Here is a 15,944-nt window from a genome sequence, read left to right on the forward strand (position 1 = left end):
CACTCTCTCGGTCACTCTCTCGGTCACTCTCTCGGTCACTCTCTCGGTCACTCTCTCGGTCACTCTCTCTGTCACTCTCTCGGTCACTCTCTCGGTCACTCTCTCTGTCACTCTCTCGGTCACTCTCTCGGTCACTTTCGGTCACTCTCTCTCTCTCGGTCACTCTCTCGGTCACTCTCTCTCTCACTCTCTCGCTCACTCTCTCGGTCACTCTCTCTCTCTCACGGTCACTCTCTCGGTCACTCTCTCGCTCTCTCTCGCTCTGCACGCAGCCCTTCTCGCAGTCCAACGGCCTCCGACGGGTAGCTCATAACTGCACGCAGAGCTCCCCGTCATCTGCCACCGAGCACACGGCCTCCTCTCTCTGTGTCTCTCTCTGTCTCTCTCTCTCTGTGTCTCTTTGTGTGTCTCTGTGTCTCTCTCTCTCTGTGTCTCTCTCTGTGTGTCTCTCTCTGTGTCTCCACTGCCGCTAATGAACGCGACAGGCGAGCGCGGTGGCACTGCAGGGCAAGGCAACGATGTGCACTCTACTAACTATTAAGGGGCCGCTGCTGCTGCTGCACTTTCTCTTCCTACCCGGGCACGGTGTCACCCCATGCATGAAAGACAAAGATCCCCCCCCCCCCCCCGTGTAGCCTCAGACTGTTGGGGACAAGTGCTGTTAGCGAGCACCTATAAAGGCCGGCACGGCACACGAGGGGGTGGGTGGCCAACGCCACGCCTGGCCGCCTTTGTCTCCCCAGTGGCGATGTTTACACACCGCGCCAGGTACTCATTTGAGGCTGAGTCGACCTAGTGAAGGCCCATGACCGGTTCAAATAATCGTCACTGGTGTTGGCCGTGAGCAGAAATCGAACTCGGGTCGCCGGGTTCGTAGCGCAGGGCGCGAACCGCTACACCACCGCTCCCCACACCATACACACACAGACGCACACATGCACACAGACGCACACGGGCACGTCCACACGTACACACCAGACATTGTGATGCGCTTGCCGCTGTTGGAGTTACTTTCTCTTACAAGACAAGGACCCCCCCTCTCCCCCCTTCTTCACCCCCCCTCCTACCCCCCTCTTCACCCCCACCCTGCCCCAAGCCTTAACTGGCTGTTGGGGAAGCTCAAGGGGTGGGTGGCCAGCACCACCCCCGGCCGCCTTTGTCTTTAAAGGCTGAGTATACCTAGACGAGGCTGGTTCAGATATTGTACACTCAAGTTGGCCGCGAGTCGGGAACCGAGCCCAGGTGGCCGTGGTGTTGTATTGCCTGGCTTGCAGCGAAGTACGTTCATCACCACGCTCACCACAGATACATACATACACATACACACACAGAGACAAAGATCCCCCATATAGCCTTCAACAGGCTATTGGGGCAAGTCCTTTTAAGCGACCAGCTATGAAGGCCGCTTCGTCACAAGAGGGGGTGGGTGGCGAGCATCACGCCCGGCCGCCTTTGTCTCCCCAGTGCGGATGTATATATAAACACACACACACAGGTATGCACACACACACACGTGATCTCGAGATACAATCGCACTTAGTGCCTTCACAAATCCAAACACTATAAACACGAATGGTATCTGTTGGTGTGAGTAGTAGGAAGTAGCTTTACACTCGAGATTGTAGTGGGGTTGTTTTTAATACTGCAGACGGTCACAATATTTTTGTCAAATGCGCGTTTCATTCATTTCGCGTTTCATTCATTGAACGTTACATTTATTGCGAGTTGCATTATACTGCGTGTGACCCATCGACTGCGTATACACAATTAACACACTAATTAACAGACTAATTAACAGACTAATTAACACACTAATTAACAGACTAATTAACACACTAACTAACGCACTAATTAACACACTAACACACTAATTAACACACGAATTAACACGCTAATTAACATACTATTTAACACACTAACTAACACACTAAATAACACACGAAATTAACACACTAATTAACGCGCTAATTAAAACACTAATTAACACACTAATTAACACACCAACGCAAAGCAAGTTGCTCCAATGTGCTGTGTCTAAGTAGGGGTATATGTGTATATACAATAATTAGTTGTATACATTTCCCATACAATGGAAATGTATATATGTACATTGTGCAAGATAGCAGGTACTATGTACGCGAACAATACATGTTGTAGAATAAAGTTTGTGTGTATGGATTATTGTTGTTCATATTGTTGCTATGTTACACTGTCATATTGTTGTTGGCGTCGATATATTATAATACACTAATATCGTTGCTGATGCTGTTTATGTTATCCGTATGTCATATTATCATTATAATTGTTGTCGATTGAAGGTCAGACCGGCGAGTGTCATTGGGAAACAAACAGCACGAAATTCACGTCGCTTGCAGTCCTGTTGAGTTATATCCCACGCGATCACGCGGGCAGTACTAGTAAATTGTAAACACGCCGAGTAAACATATTTTAAAACAAACATTTTTTGCAGTTGTATTAGCTGTCAAGGACATTGTACATAAAACGATATTATCGTGCGTCCGCTAAGTTTGGCTACAGTTATTAACTTTTTTTTGTCATGCCCCGACTAAGCTAAACTTTCAAATGTGTGGAACGTTGAATATGTGTGCTGTTTGTTGCTGGCGAAGTCTGTTCTCTCCATGACCAATCCGCTGCCGGATTGAGAACGGGTTGGGCAGTATTATTAGTATTGTATATTATTACACATACATGTTCAAGTAATCATTTGTAAATGAGTTTCTTATATAAATAAAATTGCTCTTAGGCATGCTAACAGTAAGAGCGAGTGAACAAAAATTTGTGTTAGCGCGCTGCTTGTACACAAACAAATACACAAAGACAAAGATCCCCCCTATAGCCTTAACAGACTATTGGGTCAAGTGCTGTTAACGTGCACCTATGAAGGCCGACACGGCACACGAGGGGGTGGGTGGCCAGCACCACGCCCGACCGCCTTTGTCTCCCCAGTAGCGACGTTTACACACCGCACCAAGTTGTCATTTGCGACCGAGTCGACCTAGGGGAGGCCCAGGACCGATTCAGATAATCGTCACTGGTGTTGGGCCGTCAGCGGGAATCGAACCCGGGTCGCCAGGTCCGTAGCGCAGCGCAGCGCGCTACCCACTACACTACCACACACACGCACATTCATACACAACGCACATAAAATTCGCCTGATTTAGACATGTAGAACAGCACGTAAATGTATATGTTTTGTGGCGTGTGTGTGTATATATATATATATACTGTATTATGTGTTTGCGAACAGTATTTGCCCCAACAGTCTGTGAAGGACATACGGGGGATCTGTGTATTTATATACTGTATATACTGCATACACATACATATGGATGTAAATGCGATGTGTGTGTGTGTATATATCCTGTACATTCATATTGAAGTTTGTCAATGTCAACATTCGCAGTGGGTCTACAGCAACGTGCACACCTATGTAATAACGCGGTGTATATATGTCCAGTACTTGACAGATTCAACACACGAACAACATACACGTGCACATTCTATAGGACACACGTATTTGAATACTATATATAAATACGGCATACCTATATACGTCTATGTCCATACGCTGTAATTACGCACCATGTAAGTGTACGTGGATTTTTTGGTGGAGCGGTGTCACATCGGTTAGCGCACATATCAACCCCTGCCCCGCCAGAGTTTGAGTCCGGGCCACGGCTAACATCAGTGGCGAGCTGTCAGGAACTCGTCTCTCTCCCCCCCCCCCCCGTTCCTCCCAAACCTTCATGACCAGCGCGGTGAAGCATGGCAAAAAAAATCGCCATGAACGACGCAGTACGGGAAGCTCTCGATCCAGCAGTGAATGAACACGTGGGCTGTGTGATGCATGATTAGACCGATGAAAAAAAGAATAGATACCGGCAAAAAAAGGTCCCATCGATGTTATTACACTATCCCCCCCACCCCCCACCCCACATTTGTACACACACAAACTAGTTATATGTTTTTATACTCTATACGTGTAGCAAATAGAGTAGTGTACGTGCGCGCGCGCGTGTGTGCTTGCGTTTGTAAGTACATCTTCTTTTTGTCAGTACATATTCTTTTTGTCAGTATATATTCCATATTTAAACGCGTGCTTGGAATTACACCGAGAGACAAAATAGTGACCGCGGTGCGTGCGCGAATTATCAACAATCAGAGTCACCATATCGGCAATTGAAGTTCATTGCCAATTCAAATATATTGGCAATTATCGGGCATTGGGCCGTCACGGCGAGTGCGAGTGACGGAATGGCAGAGTAGTCCGAGAACTTTGTAATACGACGACCACCACGACACATTCGTACGCGGTGTGCAACCACGGCAAACAGTGGCTCCGTACGGTCTTTAGCAGGCGGTCGAGGCAAGTGCTATGAAGACCGACACGGCGGGTGGCCAACACTACGCCCGGCCGCCTTTGTCTCCCCACTAGCTGATGTTTTCACACCGAATCAGGTACCAATTTAAGGCTGAGTCCACCTAGGCGACGCTCAGGGCCGGTTCAAATATTTGCCACTGCGGAAAACGATCTTGGGTCGCCGGATTCATGGTGCAGTGCGCTAACCACTGCACCACCGCTCCCCACACATTGCATATCTATATACACACACGCACAAATGGTAGCGCGGGTCGCGTGCATGTGTGGCCTTCCACAGTTTTTTTTTATTTACTGCATTTACTTGTGTGGATGTAGATCAATTGTTAATACTCGTGTGTTTTTTTTTTTACAATATACTGCGCTATCTACCACAGCACGCATCTTACCCATGGCTAATTGCCACTTGAGCTGAAATACGCCACGATTGCGTCTTGTTATTGCAATCTCTTGCGTGCGTCTCGCCGTATTGCTCATTGGTCTATAATGAGCCCAATTTTATGGGCAATTTAAATAAGAGAGACAAAAAATTACACTCCTGCGTGGAATTGTTTGAGTATAATTGCGGCTTACATGTTGTTAAGCTCCCTTTTTAAATTGAACTATATGATCAAGTTGTTTACCTCGGGTTGAGTAAAATCGCTCAACTCATTCGTGTCCGTCTCGTATGTTTTGCATTTTGAAATCACCGTTCTGTATTTTGATTTGAACTATATATTGTTTCGGTTGTGGAAATGTATAGCAGCCAAATGCTCAATGCATGTTGATTCTCAATGCGGAGGGAATAATTGGAGGACCCGGCGAAAACATATGTATTCTTTTACCAGGTAAGGCCCACTGAGCTCCACAGCTCTTTTCAGAGGCGACCTGGCCACAAATGATAGCTCAACGAAGTGGCTTATCATGTGGAAATGTATAGCAACCAAATACTCTAAACGCGTGATGTTGATTTTAAATGTGGAGGGGGAAAAAAGGAGGTCCCGGAGAAAAATCCACGCGACCACGGGGAGAGAGACACGTGAACTCCAAATATACAGGCGTCAGGGTCGGGATTGAACCCACAACCTCAATGTAACAGTTTGCCATCGCAAGATTAATTTTAAAACGGAAGCAGCATTGCAGAACAGTACTTATCTATAAGATATAACGTACAATATGAACGCTATTTTACAAAACAGCATGTAATAAGGATTATGCCGTTGGGTAACAGGTTAGCAATAATCGTCGCTGGTGTTGACAGTCAGCGGGAATGAAACTCGGGTCGCCAGGTTCGTAGCGCAGGGCGATAACCACTGCGCCCCCGCCTTTGAAATGTGGAATTTCCCACCAATGGCTCATTACTGTAGGTCGCACTCATTACACACACAGTGCTTGCCATAAATGAGCCACACACTACCTTGCTGATCGCATCAAGGAGCATAAACCATCACGCAAACTCCGGTCATCCTCGCAGAAGCGGCTTTTGGTTAACCATTGAGCGAAGATGCGCTTCTGCGGCCGTCTGGAACGCTCTTCCTTCCGATATTAGGAAGCCGCTGGCGCTATGCACTTTTAAAATATCGGTTGAAAACGCATTTCTTTGGAACTGCTTTTTTGTGTTCAGTTTGTTGTCCTTCCCCCGCACCTCCGATTAGCGCGGTTGGCATACGTGCGTTGCGAAAGAAGTTCTACATACATACATACGTACAACTTAAACGCTGAGCACAAACAGAACAAGCTCGAAACGCCAAGCGACCAGCAACAAACGGCGCTATTAAGGGTGAAATAGATGAGCGTGTAAAAATAAATACGTTACTTGCATTGAGCATGGTTATACGAACTTGGGGAGAGAAATAAAAAGAGTGTGGGAGCGAAGTTCACGGCCCCCGTCGTGCAAAAGAAGAAGCAAGCAACAATACACGTGTGTTGACCTACACCTGACCTGCAGGTGACCTGCACATGTGACCTGCAGGTGACCTGCAGATGCGATTAAACCAGTCCCGGCCCCTGAGTGAGATTGGGGCCCAGTCGACCCTGGCGAGGATTTGAACTTATAATGTTTGCATCAGTGGGAGCACTGCTGTCCCACCCGAGTAGCACATATTTACTTAACATTCGTGCTGTCTGTGACTCAGAGGCGGATCTCGAACCTTTATTTAAATAGGGCCCTACATTAATAATTAATAGTTGCATTAAAACATTGCATTTATTTTCTCTGGTACATATCAATATCGAGGTCTCAAGCGACGGCCGCCACTATACACTCCCCCACCCACCCACTCATCCGAAAATTGTATTTACCAAAAATCCGAATGTTCCAATTAAGTATCCCAAAGATGACGTCCCGTAGGTTGGTTGATCGGTTTCACTCATAGGGCCGACTCAGCCTGACGTCCCACAATGCTTCAAGTCTCGTGGCCAAACACTTCCGCCTCCAGTGGAGTAGTGGCAACTGCTACACGACGTGGCGACTTATTCTTTCGTGTGGCTTTTGAACGAACAAAAAAAATCAACGCCATTAGCATGGCTACATTGGTGTGTTATCGTTGTAAGCCATTCCACGGCAGCATCCAGGGTGCTGAGTGCAGTAGTCCGCTTGTTTCACCAACATATCGCTGCCGTGTGTGTCACGATGGTGAGATGTTAACCACCTCGCCGGGTATACAGGAGGTCGTGGGTTCGATCCCGAATCCTGACGCCTGCTGTATATTTGGAGTTTGCATTTTTTTCCCCGTGGCCGCATGGATTTTTCTCCGGGTCTTCCAGTTTTTCCCTCCGCATTTAGAATCTGAATCAGTTTGGGGCATGTGTGGCCAAGTCGCTTCTGAAAAAGAGCTATATAGCTCAGTGGGCCTTACCTGGCAAGATACAAACAAAATATCTTCATAGTTTAGTTTATCCGTGGTTATCTATCGAATTCAGGCTTGCCGGGTTCACCGCTCAACCAGTGGCGGCTCGTCAATAGAGGGCGCAGGGGCGCCGCCCCCATCAATATTCAAGAAATATATATATACAAAATTTATATAAAAATACATAAATAAAATATTTTTTTCATACGATGTGCCGGCTGGTAGTAAGAAAAGCATCAGCATTTAATAAAAACTGGCTTTAATCGGTCAACTATTTTCTATGTTTTTCAATGTGTTTCATGCGGGGCGCCGGACAAATGGATGTCTATGTGAGACTTTACATTTTCGGACAGCATGTGACCTGAAGCTGGTCTCTAATTGGTTTCTTAAAGATTATCCTCGGGGCGCAAGTCGTTGCGTCCCTGGCCAATCAGAATTGGATACATGTTATTTTATCCAATCTGATTGGTTCTCGTCACCTGTCATTCAAATTTACGCTGTAGGCCACTACTGCGAGTGCGAAGGCGACACCACTTTGACACTTGCTAGGCTGATCAAATTTTTTTGTGTAAACAATGGCAGCAGTTCATCCAAATTCTGTAATTTATTTACAAAAAAACCCTTTCACAAGGCTTTCGCTGGAAGAAATAAAAAAGATAAAGGATCTCGGACCGGACCAACCCGATTTACAAATCCAGCAGCAGGCCAGTGACAGAGGACGAAGCTACACACGAAGCTTCACCCGCGCTTGTTATGAGAAACGAAGGTGGCTGGCTGGATGTGATGTTAGCAATTCTCTTTTTTGTTTTCCCTGTCTTTTATTTCAAAGTGTCGGCACTGAAGTTTTGTGGACAACGACGGGGGTAAGAGACCTCAAACATCTCTCTGACAAATGCAAACGTCATGAAAGTAGCCGCAGCCATATTGATAATAGCATGAAACTAACGTTTTTATGTTCAAGTAGGAAACATGCTTTTTGGTACTTTGGTCTGAAATGTATATAAAAGAGAAACATTTATGTTCAAGTAGGAAACATGCTTTTTGGTACTTTGGTCTGAAATGTATATAAAAGAGAAACATTTATGTTCAAGTAGGAAACATGCTTTTTGGTACTTTGGTCTGAAATGTATATAAAAGAGAAACATGTATGTTCAAGTAGGAAACATGCTTTTTGGTACTTCTTTTGGTCTGAAATGTAAATAAAGATCATCAAAATTTATATTAAAGTAGTCAAAATGGTTTTTGGTACTGCTTTATATTTATTTGCCCCCCTCAATAAAATAAAAAAAATGCGCCCCCCCCAAAAATAAATATCACCAGCCGCCACTGCGCTCAACCCTGAACGGAACGTGTGATATTGATGTGTATCCAGTAAAGCGCCACTGAGTCTCCACTCTCGTTCTCGAGAATGTGCGCGCTAGTATTGGGTGGGCAGTCGTCCGTGATGTACGCCTCGTGGCGTGCACCTCACCGCGTTCGCGGTTTGGTAGAGTCCTTGAGCTTCAATTTCTGGAGTAAATGTCCACACTTTCTTCTTCTTCCTCCGTCGCGTCGTGTACGGACAACCTCATGATACTCACTCGCAACGTAAAAATAAAAGAGCGGGTCCCAATGTCATCGGAGCGACAGAGAGAAACCAGACCGTCCCTTCGTCGGGTGCTCAGTAAGCCTCGTACCACGGATTCATCGACAGGTAGATGTGGCGGTCTTAGAAAAAAGACAACAACAATAACAACGAGCGCTCCTCCTCCTCCTACTTCTACCCCACCCATCCCTGTCGTGTCCCCTCGACCCAAGCAGGTGGCTCCTCCCGTCTCTCTCGCCAAGTGGCCTCTCTCGTGACACGCTCTCACATATAAACACTCCCCCGCACGGAGACACACACACCTGCCCGGCGGGCACACACAACACGGTGTGCTCTACAGAGTCAATCGGTGGTCGGCGTGAAGAGGTGTACAGAACGGCGCGCGTGGAGATAGAGGCACGGACCCGGTGCAAGTCGTGACCAGGGCCTCACTCTCTCTGTGTGTGGCTACTCCGCCTGCCCGCTCACCTGTGCAGGTTTCACCTGCTCGCGCTCAGGACAGCATTGACAGGCGGGCTGCGAGCACAGTTCTGTGTGGTGTGCCTACAACGCGTGTGCGTGGTGTGGTGTGTTTTTGTCTTGTCCACGTGTGTGTGTGTGGGTGTGTACACGTGCGTGCGTGTACACGTGTGTGTGTGTGTGGTGTGTCTTGTCCACGTGAGTGTGTGCGTGGGTGCCTACACGTGTTTGTGGGTAGACACATCACTGCAAGAAGCGAGGGAGCGGCTATCGGGTTTCTACTGAAGGTAGGCACAGCAGTTGGGGTTGGTGGTCCATGCCAGCCTCATGACACTCACTTCCAGTGTGCACCACGAACCCACACACCCGAGTTCACTCGTGTTGCGCGCACACACACACACGGGCGCGAGATAACAAACTGCGGACTATCATAGTGTAAGCTAATCAATGTATAACCTTAACGGAATGTTGGGGCAAGTGCTGTTAGCGAGCACCTATGAAGGCCAGGACGGCACACGATGGGGTGGGTGACCAGTACCACGCCCGACCGCCTTTGTCTCCCCAGTGGCGATGTTTACACACCACTCATTTCTTAGGCTGAGTCGACCTAGTAGAGGCCCAGGACCAGTTCAGATATTCGTAACTGGTGGTGGCCGTGAGCGGGAATCGAACTCGGGTGGACGGGTTCGTAGCGCAACGCGCTGACCACGACACACACACGCATTGCGGGACAATGCCCTCGTGTTTTGTAATCAGAATTGGATAATATTGGTGAGGCACTGGCACACACGCAGCTCAGATGCACCACAGCAGTGTCAGGCTGCAATAATTAGTCAACGTTCTCAGACACTATGTTTCTAGGAGTTAATCCGGATACTAATCTATCGATTTAAAGTATTCACTTGTTAATGTGCGCACGCTGCAGATTGTATCGTGTGCAAGTCAATATTTGCTTCATTGTACTTAATTTTAGGGTATTACTTTTGTCAATTCGATGGCCCAGGTCACTCTTACAAACGAGACGACTGTCCTGGTCTCTAAATTTCTCAACTGGTTCAACAAATTAACGTAAACTTAACAGTATTGTATTGCAAAGACAAAGATCGCCCGTATAGCATCTAACAGACTGTTGGGGCAAGTTCCGTTTGCGAGCACCTATGAAGGCCGTCACGGCACGCGACGGGGTGGGTGGCCAGTACCACGCCCGGCCGCCTTTGTCTCCCCAGTGGCGATGTTTAAAAATCGCACCTGGTACTCATTTGGGGCTGAGTCGACCTTGTACAGACACACACATAGTAGAGCTGTATACCATTCATTGTGTACGGACTGGTATTAAATATAAATACTTGATGGAATAGAGTCAGTGCTAATGTGATATCTAGCTTGGCGAATGAACGCATGCTATGCGTTGTTAAGCATACAGACCAGCACGGTTTATAATTGCATACGTGGTGTGGCGTATGAAACGCATTCAGTCGACACATGCAATTCATCATTATCATTATTTAACTTGTTTAGCTAAAAAAAGTCTCTCTGAGTCTCATGACTCCTTGTTTACGAGGCTCCTGACAAGTTTTCGTAACGAGGGACGATAATTTGCTACGCATAATGCCACTTAAGGAATTCGCAGCAAAAGTTTTTGTTTTCATTTGAGAAAAATTTGGAGCACGACAGCGGCACACAATAGCCTCCTCTTGTCAATCGCGTCGCGGGATCTTTAACCTTCACTTCGTAGCACACGGCGCTTATTCTATGTTGAAAAAAACAAAATGTATACACCCGCTGCGCTAATAACCAGGGCGGCCGCTGGATTCGAACCGTGAACCTCTGGGGGTGAACGCGCTGCCACTGGGCAATGTCGCCACTTGAGCATGCCCCGTCCGTGCAAGACTGGACATGTTAGGGATATAATAGAGTTGATCAATGTACTGATAATATATACATTCTATCGCATGATGATTAGTGATGTAATAAATGTAATAACGAGAATGCCCTTACTCCAGTGAGAGCCTCACTGAGCGTTCATGGTTTTCTCTTCTCAGGAGGGTCCTGCCACACTGGGATGACAGTGTTTGGCTTGCCTAAGGACGTCTCAGTGCCCGGAGAAGATCCAACGCGCATACGAGGAGGTGATACTGAACGCTCAATGCTTCTCACAGATAGAGTCAATCATTCCTTTGCTCTACCATCATCATATCGATAGGCTTGCAGCGAAAGCTTACACCAACGGGCTATGTGAATATGTTTGACAACTGTGTACAGCTGTGCTATAGAGTAAACTGCATATCCTAGGCGGTCGGGCGTGGTGCTGGCCACCCACCCCCTCGTGTGCTGTGGCGGCCTTCGAAGGTGCTCGCTAACAGCACTTGCCCCAATATACTATAAAGGCTATATGGGGGATCGTTGTCTTTATCGGTGTATGGATATCTTGATATCGCTTTCTATACGTGTCCGTACCTTATTATAGCCGTAGACGTTTGCTTTGACTGAGTATGCACGTACACGGGTGAACATACCTTTGTACGACATGCTTGTGCACCTGTACACATACAATGCATAGTCTACTTGCAAACACACATACCCATGCATACGCGTGTCTCCATAACGCACACGCGGACGGCTACATACATGCGCGCACCTGAAGATCGGGTGGTGGGAGACTTGTCAGCGCCGATCTTGGAGGTCGCTGTTTGCGTCTCGTGTACAACTACAGGGGGCAGATCTGGCTGGTGGCAATGATGTTTCGTGGTTACATGAACGGCACTGGCCATGATGACACATCGTCCCTTGACCTGAGCGTGAACCTGCAAGTTGTGTTACTGCGCGCGCGCGTCTGTGTGTGTGTGTGTGCAGCCAGGCGACATTAGCATCACCATCATCGGCATCATCAGCATCATCAGCATCATCACCATCATCAGCATCATCGCCATCATCGGCATCATCGTCGTCATCGGCCGCGATGCTGAAGTCGGAGGGCGGCCACCCGTCTTTCCTGGATCTGGGTGACGAGGTGGACGTGACCGGGCAGGGCATGCGCCTCGCGTGGGACATCAACGACCCCAAGATGCCGCAGGTGCGAGGCAGGAGACTGAGGAATCAGAGACGCTGAGCCAGACGGCAAACACCGAGAAGCCTGGATTTCAAATCTGGGATTTGGCCTCCCGTATTCATTGATGATGATAGTAATATTTAGCATCTATATGGTGCTTAAATGTGCGCTATAAATAAGGGACCTTTGCCCGAAACGTCTCCTGTTATATGTTTTTCCCCTTTTAAGGCGACAGTGTTATTAACGAATGTGGCGAGTTGTATTGTTGCTGTTAATGTTGATTGTGCAACACTGCCAATGCAACATCACTAATGAAATAATAATAATAAATTTCGATTTAAAGCTTTCGTGACTGCAGGGATTCATCTTCTTGGTTCTTTCGGTAAAGTCACGTAGAAGGGAAATAATAAAATAATAAATAATAAAACATAATAAAATGCAATTCTCACGACGTTTCGGCCACAACGCAAGCAGCCGTCCTCAGGTGAAGAACAGATCTGTCGGAAAGACTTTACCGAAAGAACCAAGAAGATGAAATAATAATAATGTCTATTTAAAAAACAAGACACGGCTCAAGCCACGCACCCGCATTAAGGACCTTTCTTTTGGCCAACCATCAAACAAAGACGGCCACTGCATCGCGCGCTTTCAGATGCGCTTCTGCGGCCGTCTGGAACGATCTTCCTTCCGATGTTAGGAAGCCACTGGATCAATATACTTTTACAATCTTGGGTGAAAACGTAATTCTTTAGAAGAAGTGCGGTCGCCGCATGTACGCCTCTTTATAAGGGACGAAACAGGTGGACTTCTCCACAAATCTGAACGTCGCCTGATGAAGCTAGTTGTAATTACTGGCGAAACGTCGTACTCAGATTGTAAATGTTGTGGCTTGGCTCTCCAACACACACCGGTGTGCTGTACTAGTGACGAATTGGCATGTTCTGTTTACGTGACAAACCTTACTAGTTAGCTGGGTCGGGTGGTGGCGGGTTTAACGACACATTTCTATTTTTACACGATCTATCCAAAGCAAACCTCTATTATGGATGATATTGGTCGCGAAAGCCTGCTACGTGTTAAACCTTTTTAGAACAGCTTTTTGTGTTTATTGTTTTTGCCCTCTCCCCGCATTTTCGATTAGCAAGGTTGACTCCGTACGGTACGAAATAAGTGCAACATACATATATACACACACAATCAACTGCAGGTGCCTGTTGCTTCCAAGTTGTAAAAGCGAGCGGCCGATTGAGATCGAGTGTTCGTGTACGTACGTGAACTTGAACATACACGCTCATCTCAATGTCATTAAATTTTAAATCCTTTACAGAGGTTGAAGAGGCGTTGCACACTATATATATATACACACAGCATGTTATTTTAATCATTGTGATACCAAACACACAGGGTGGCTGAAAAGTCAGGACACGTAGGGTTATTTATTTTAACAAGCGACATGCGATCATGAAATGTATTTTAACAAACGTTTACATTGACTCCCATTAACATTAATTTAGGATCTTTTTCCCCCCAAACGAGATTACAAGGCGTGTAATCTTGTAATATTAATCATCAATTTTTATTATGATTTTCATTATTGTTGCTGCGTTGTCTCAATTCATTCAGGCATCTTCTTGGTCGAGTTTTGTAAACTACAGATTTTAGACGACCCAGCAACGCGGCCGTCTGGGACCCTCCTCCTTACCGATATTAGGAAGAATACCACTGGAAGCTATGCAACTTTGAAGTCACCCAAATTGAAAACGAATTTCTTTAGAAACTTATTTTTGTGTTCAGTTTCTTGTCCTTGCCCCGCGCCTCCGACGAGCACGGTTGGCTACGTACGGTGCAAAATAAGTTCAACGCACGTGCTCCATACACTACACGGCACCAATGTGTCCTACACTCCCTCTCCGCACCCCGACCCCCCCCCCCCGCTCCGCTCTTCGTTCACTCCGCGGTGCCTGCGCAGTGCATCAAGCAGCCCGACGCGTTCAAGGAGTGGCCGGACGGCTACGCGCGCTTCGTGTACAGCTCCGAGGACAAACACGCACAGCGCCACCTCAGCGGCTGGGCCATGCGCAACACCAACAACCACAACTGCGCCATCCTCAAGAAGTCGTGCCTGGGCGTCGTGCTGTGCAGCCGAGGATGCCTCCTGCCCTCGGGAGCCCGCCTCTTCCTGCGCCCGGCCATCTGCGACAAGGCTCGACAGAAACAGCAGAGTAACGCTCGCACGCCCTCACATCGCGGGGCGAATCGCCGACACGGCACGTCGTTCGATGTCTGGCACATCGAACGATTAGGCCGGGTTGTTGTAATCACCGGCGAGACGCCGCCGTGCTTGAATGGTAACCGTGGGTTTACTCTCCAGCGCGCCGGTGTGGTGAATTGGCAGCTCGTTGGCACGATTTTTGTTTACGTGACGGACACAAATTGGCTGTGTCGGGTGGTGGTGGTGGTGGGTTCACGACTCGTTTATATTTACGCGATCCAAACCCATAAACCATGTATGATGAATAACGCACGCACGCACGCACGCACGCCCGCATCTCGTTCAGTTCTCTCGCTCTGCAACAGCTCTCTCCTTCACGAGGCTCCAGTCCCAGGACGGTGTATAAACACGCTCGTCGCCGATTGCCTGAAAATATCTTAGCATGTAGAGGACCGCAGAGCATTTGCTGTTAGCGCTGGCTGGGTGGGAAAAACCGGAGGACCCGGAGAAAAATCCACGCGACCAAGTGGAGATTTGAAGGCCATTGTGTGCCACCGGCATATCGCCCCCACCGAATGTGGTTGTCAGCCTTGCTTTGGCGACTGTTGTACCCCTCCACCCACCCCTCTTGTTGAATGTTTTTTCAACCTCCCTTGCCTGACCCAACACGGGTCTGATAAATAAATGTACGAATAATAATGAGCGTCAAATATTCTCACCCGATTGTCCCTTTTGTGAGGTATCCTGACGAGCGAGTAACTTGCAAGCGAAATAAAAAAAAATATATTAAACGGACGCTCTGTTTGGCGTGACGTTATTTGTTTGCGCTCGCTGTTTACCCTTTGAAACCCGCGTTGTTTACGATCAATGAGTTCGGAAATATCTTTAAGATCGTTCGAGGTTACCACGTGGAATTCAATGCTATCGTAGTTATTTTTGATTTGCATATTCACACGTGATTATTCACCAATGACTCTCATGCACGAAAGAATTTCACACGTGTACCGCCTGAGACATTGACACGTGCACCCCTGGTTGAACATCACTGCACGGGTACCAACAGACTGTCGTCGTGTTAAATGAACAACGGCGATGCGGTCACTGGCTGTAAAGTTTGAACTCATGACCTCAGCTGTATCGATGATAAACTGCATGCCTGTCAACCCATACGGTTTACCCGCATTCTTGTACAGAGAAATTGAGTTGTGAGGATCCACACGGCGTACATCCGCTTCAACACGGACAGCCAAAGAAATTTGTTTGTATTTCTCGCTTGTGATGGGACCTTGTAAGATGAACATTGAGATGTATAAGAGGCACGGCGTGGCCAACACGGTCTGAATTGGTCTGTAATAAGGTAGGGACACTGATAAGGAGTTGACAGGTTATGCAGTGGTGAGTGTACTAGTGGA

At 47.4% G+C, this 15,944-nt stretch overlaps 1 protein-coding gene across 2 annotated transcripts in view; it reads left to right on the forward strand.

Moving 5' to 3' along the window:
• Positions 1 to 15,944, forward strand: part of LOC133353086 (chorion-specific transcription factor GCMb-like) — a 30,336-nt gene that overhangs the window by 5,634 nt on the left and 8,758 nt on the right. The window contains exons 2-5 of one of the 2 annotated variants that reach the window (XM_061569204.1): positions 9,510 to 9,558; positions 11,314 to 11,400; positions 12,125 to 12,344; positions 14,290 to 14,542. In XM_061569204.1, the coding sequence (XP_061425188.1) occupies positions 12,231 to 12,344; positions 14,290 to 14,542 (367 nt within the window). In that variant the 5' untranslated portion in view covers positions 9,510 to 9,558; positions 11,314 to 11,400; positions 12,125 to 12,230. Of the gene's footprint in view, positions 1 to 8,802; positions 9,559 to 11,313; positions 11,401 to 12,124; positions 12,345 to 14,289; positions 14,543 to 15,944 lie in introns of those variants that run through there. The other variant, XM_061569205.1, reaches the window with a different exon arrangement.

This window comes from Lethenteron reissneri, chromosome 42 (genome assembly GCF_015708825.2).
Source record: "Lethenteron reissneri isolate LAM-NWPU_2019-01 chromosome 42, ASM1570882v1, whole genome shotgun sequence".
In the NCBI taxonomy this organism is placed as follows: domain Eukaryota; kingdom Metazoa; phylum Chordata; class Hyperoartia; order Petromyzontiformes; family Petromyzontidae; genus Lethenteron; species Lethenteron reissneri.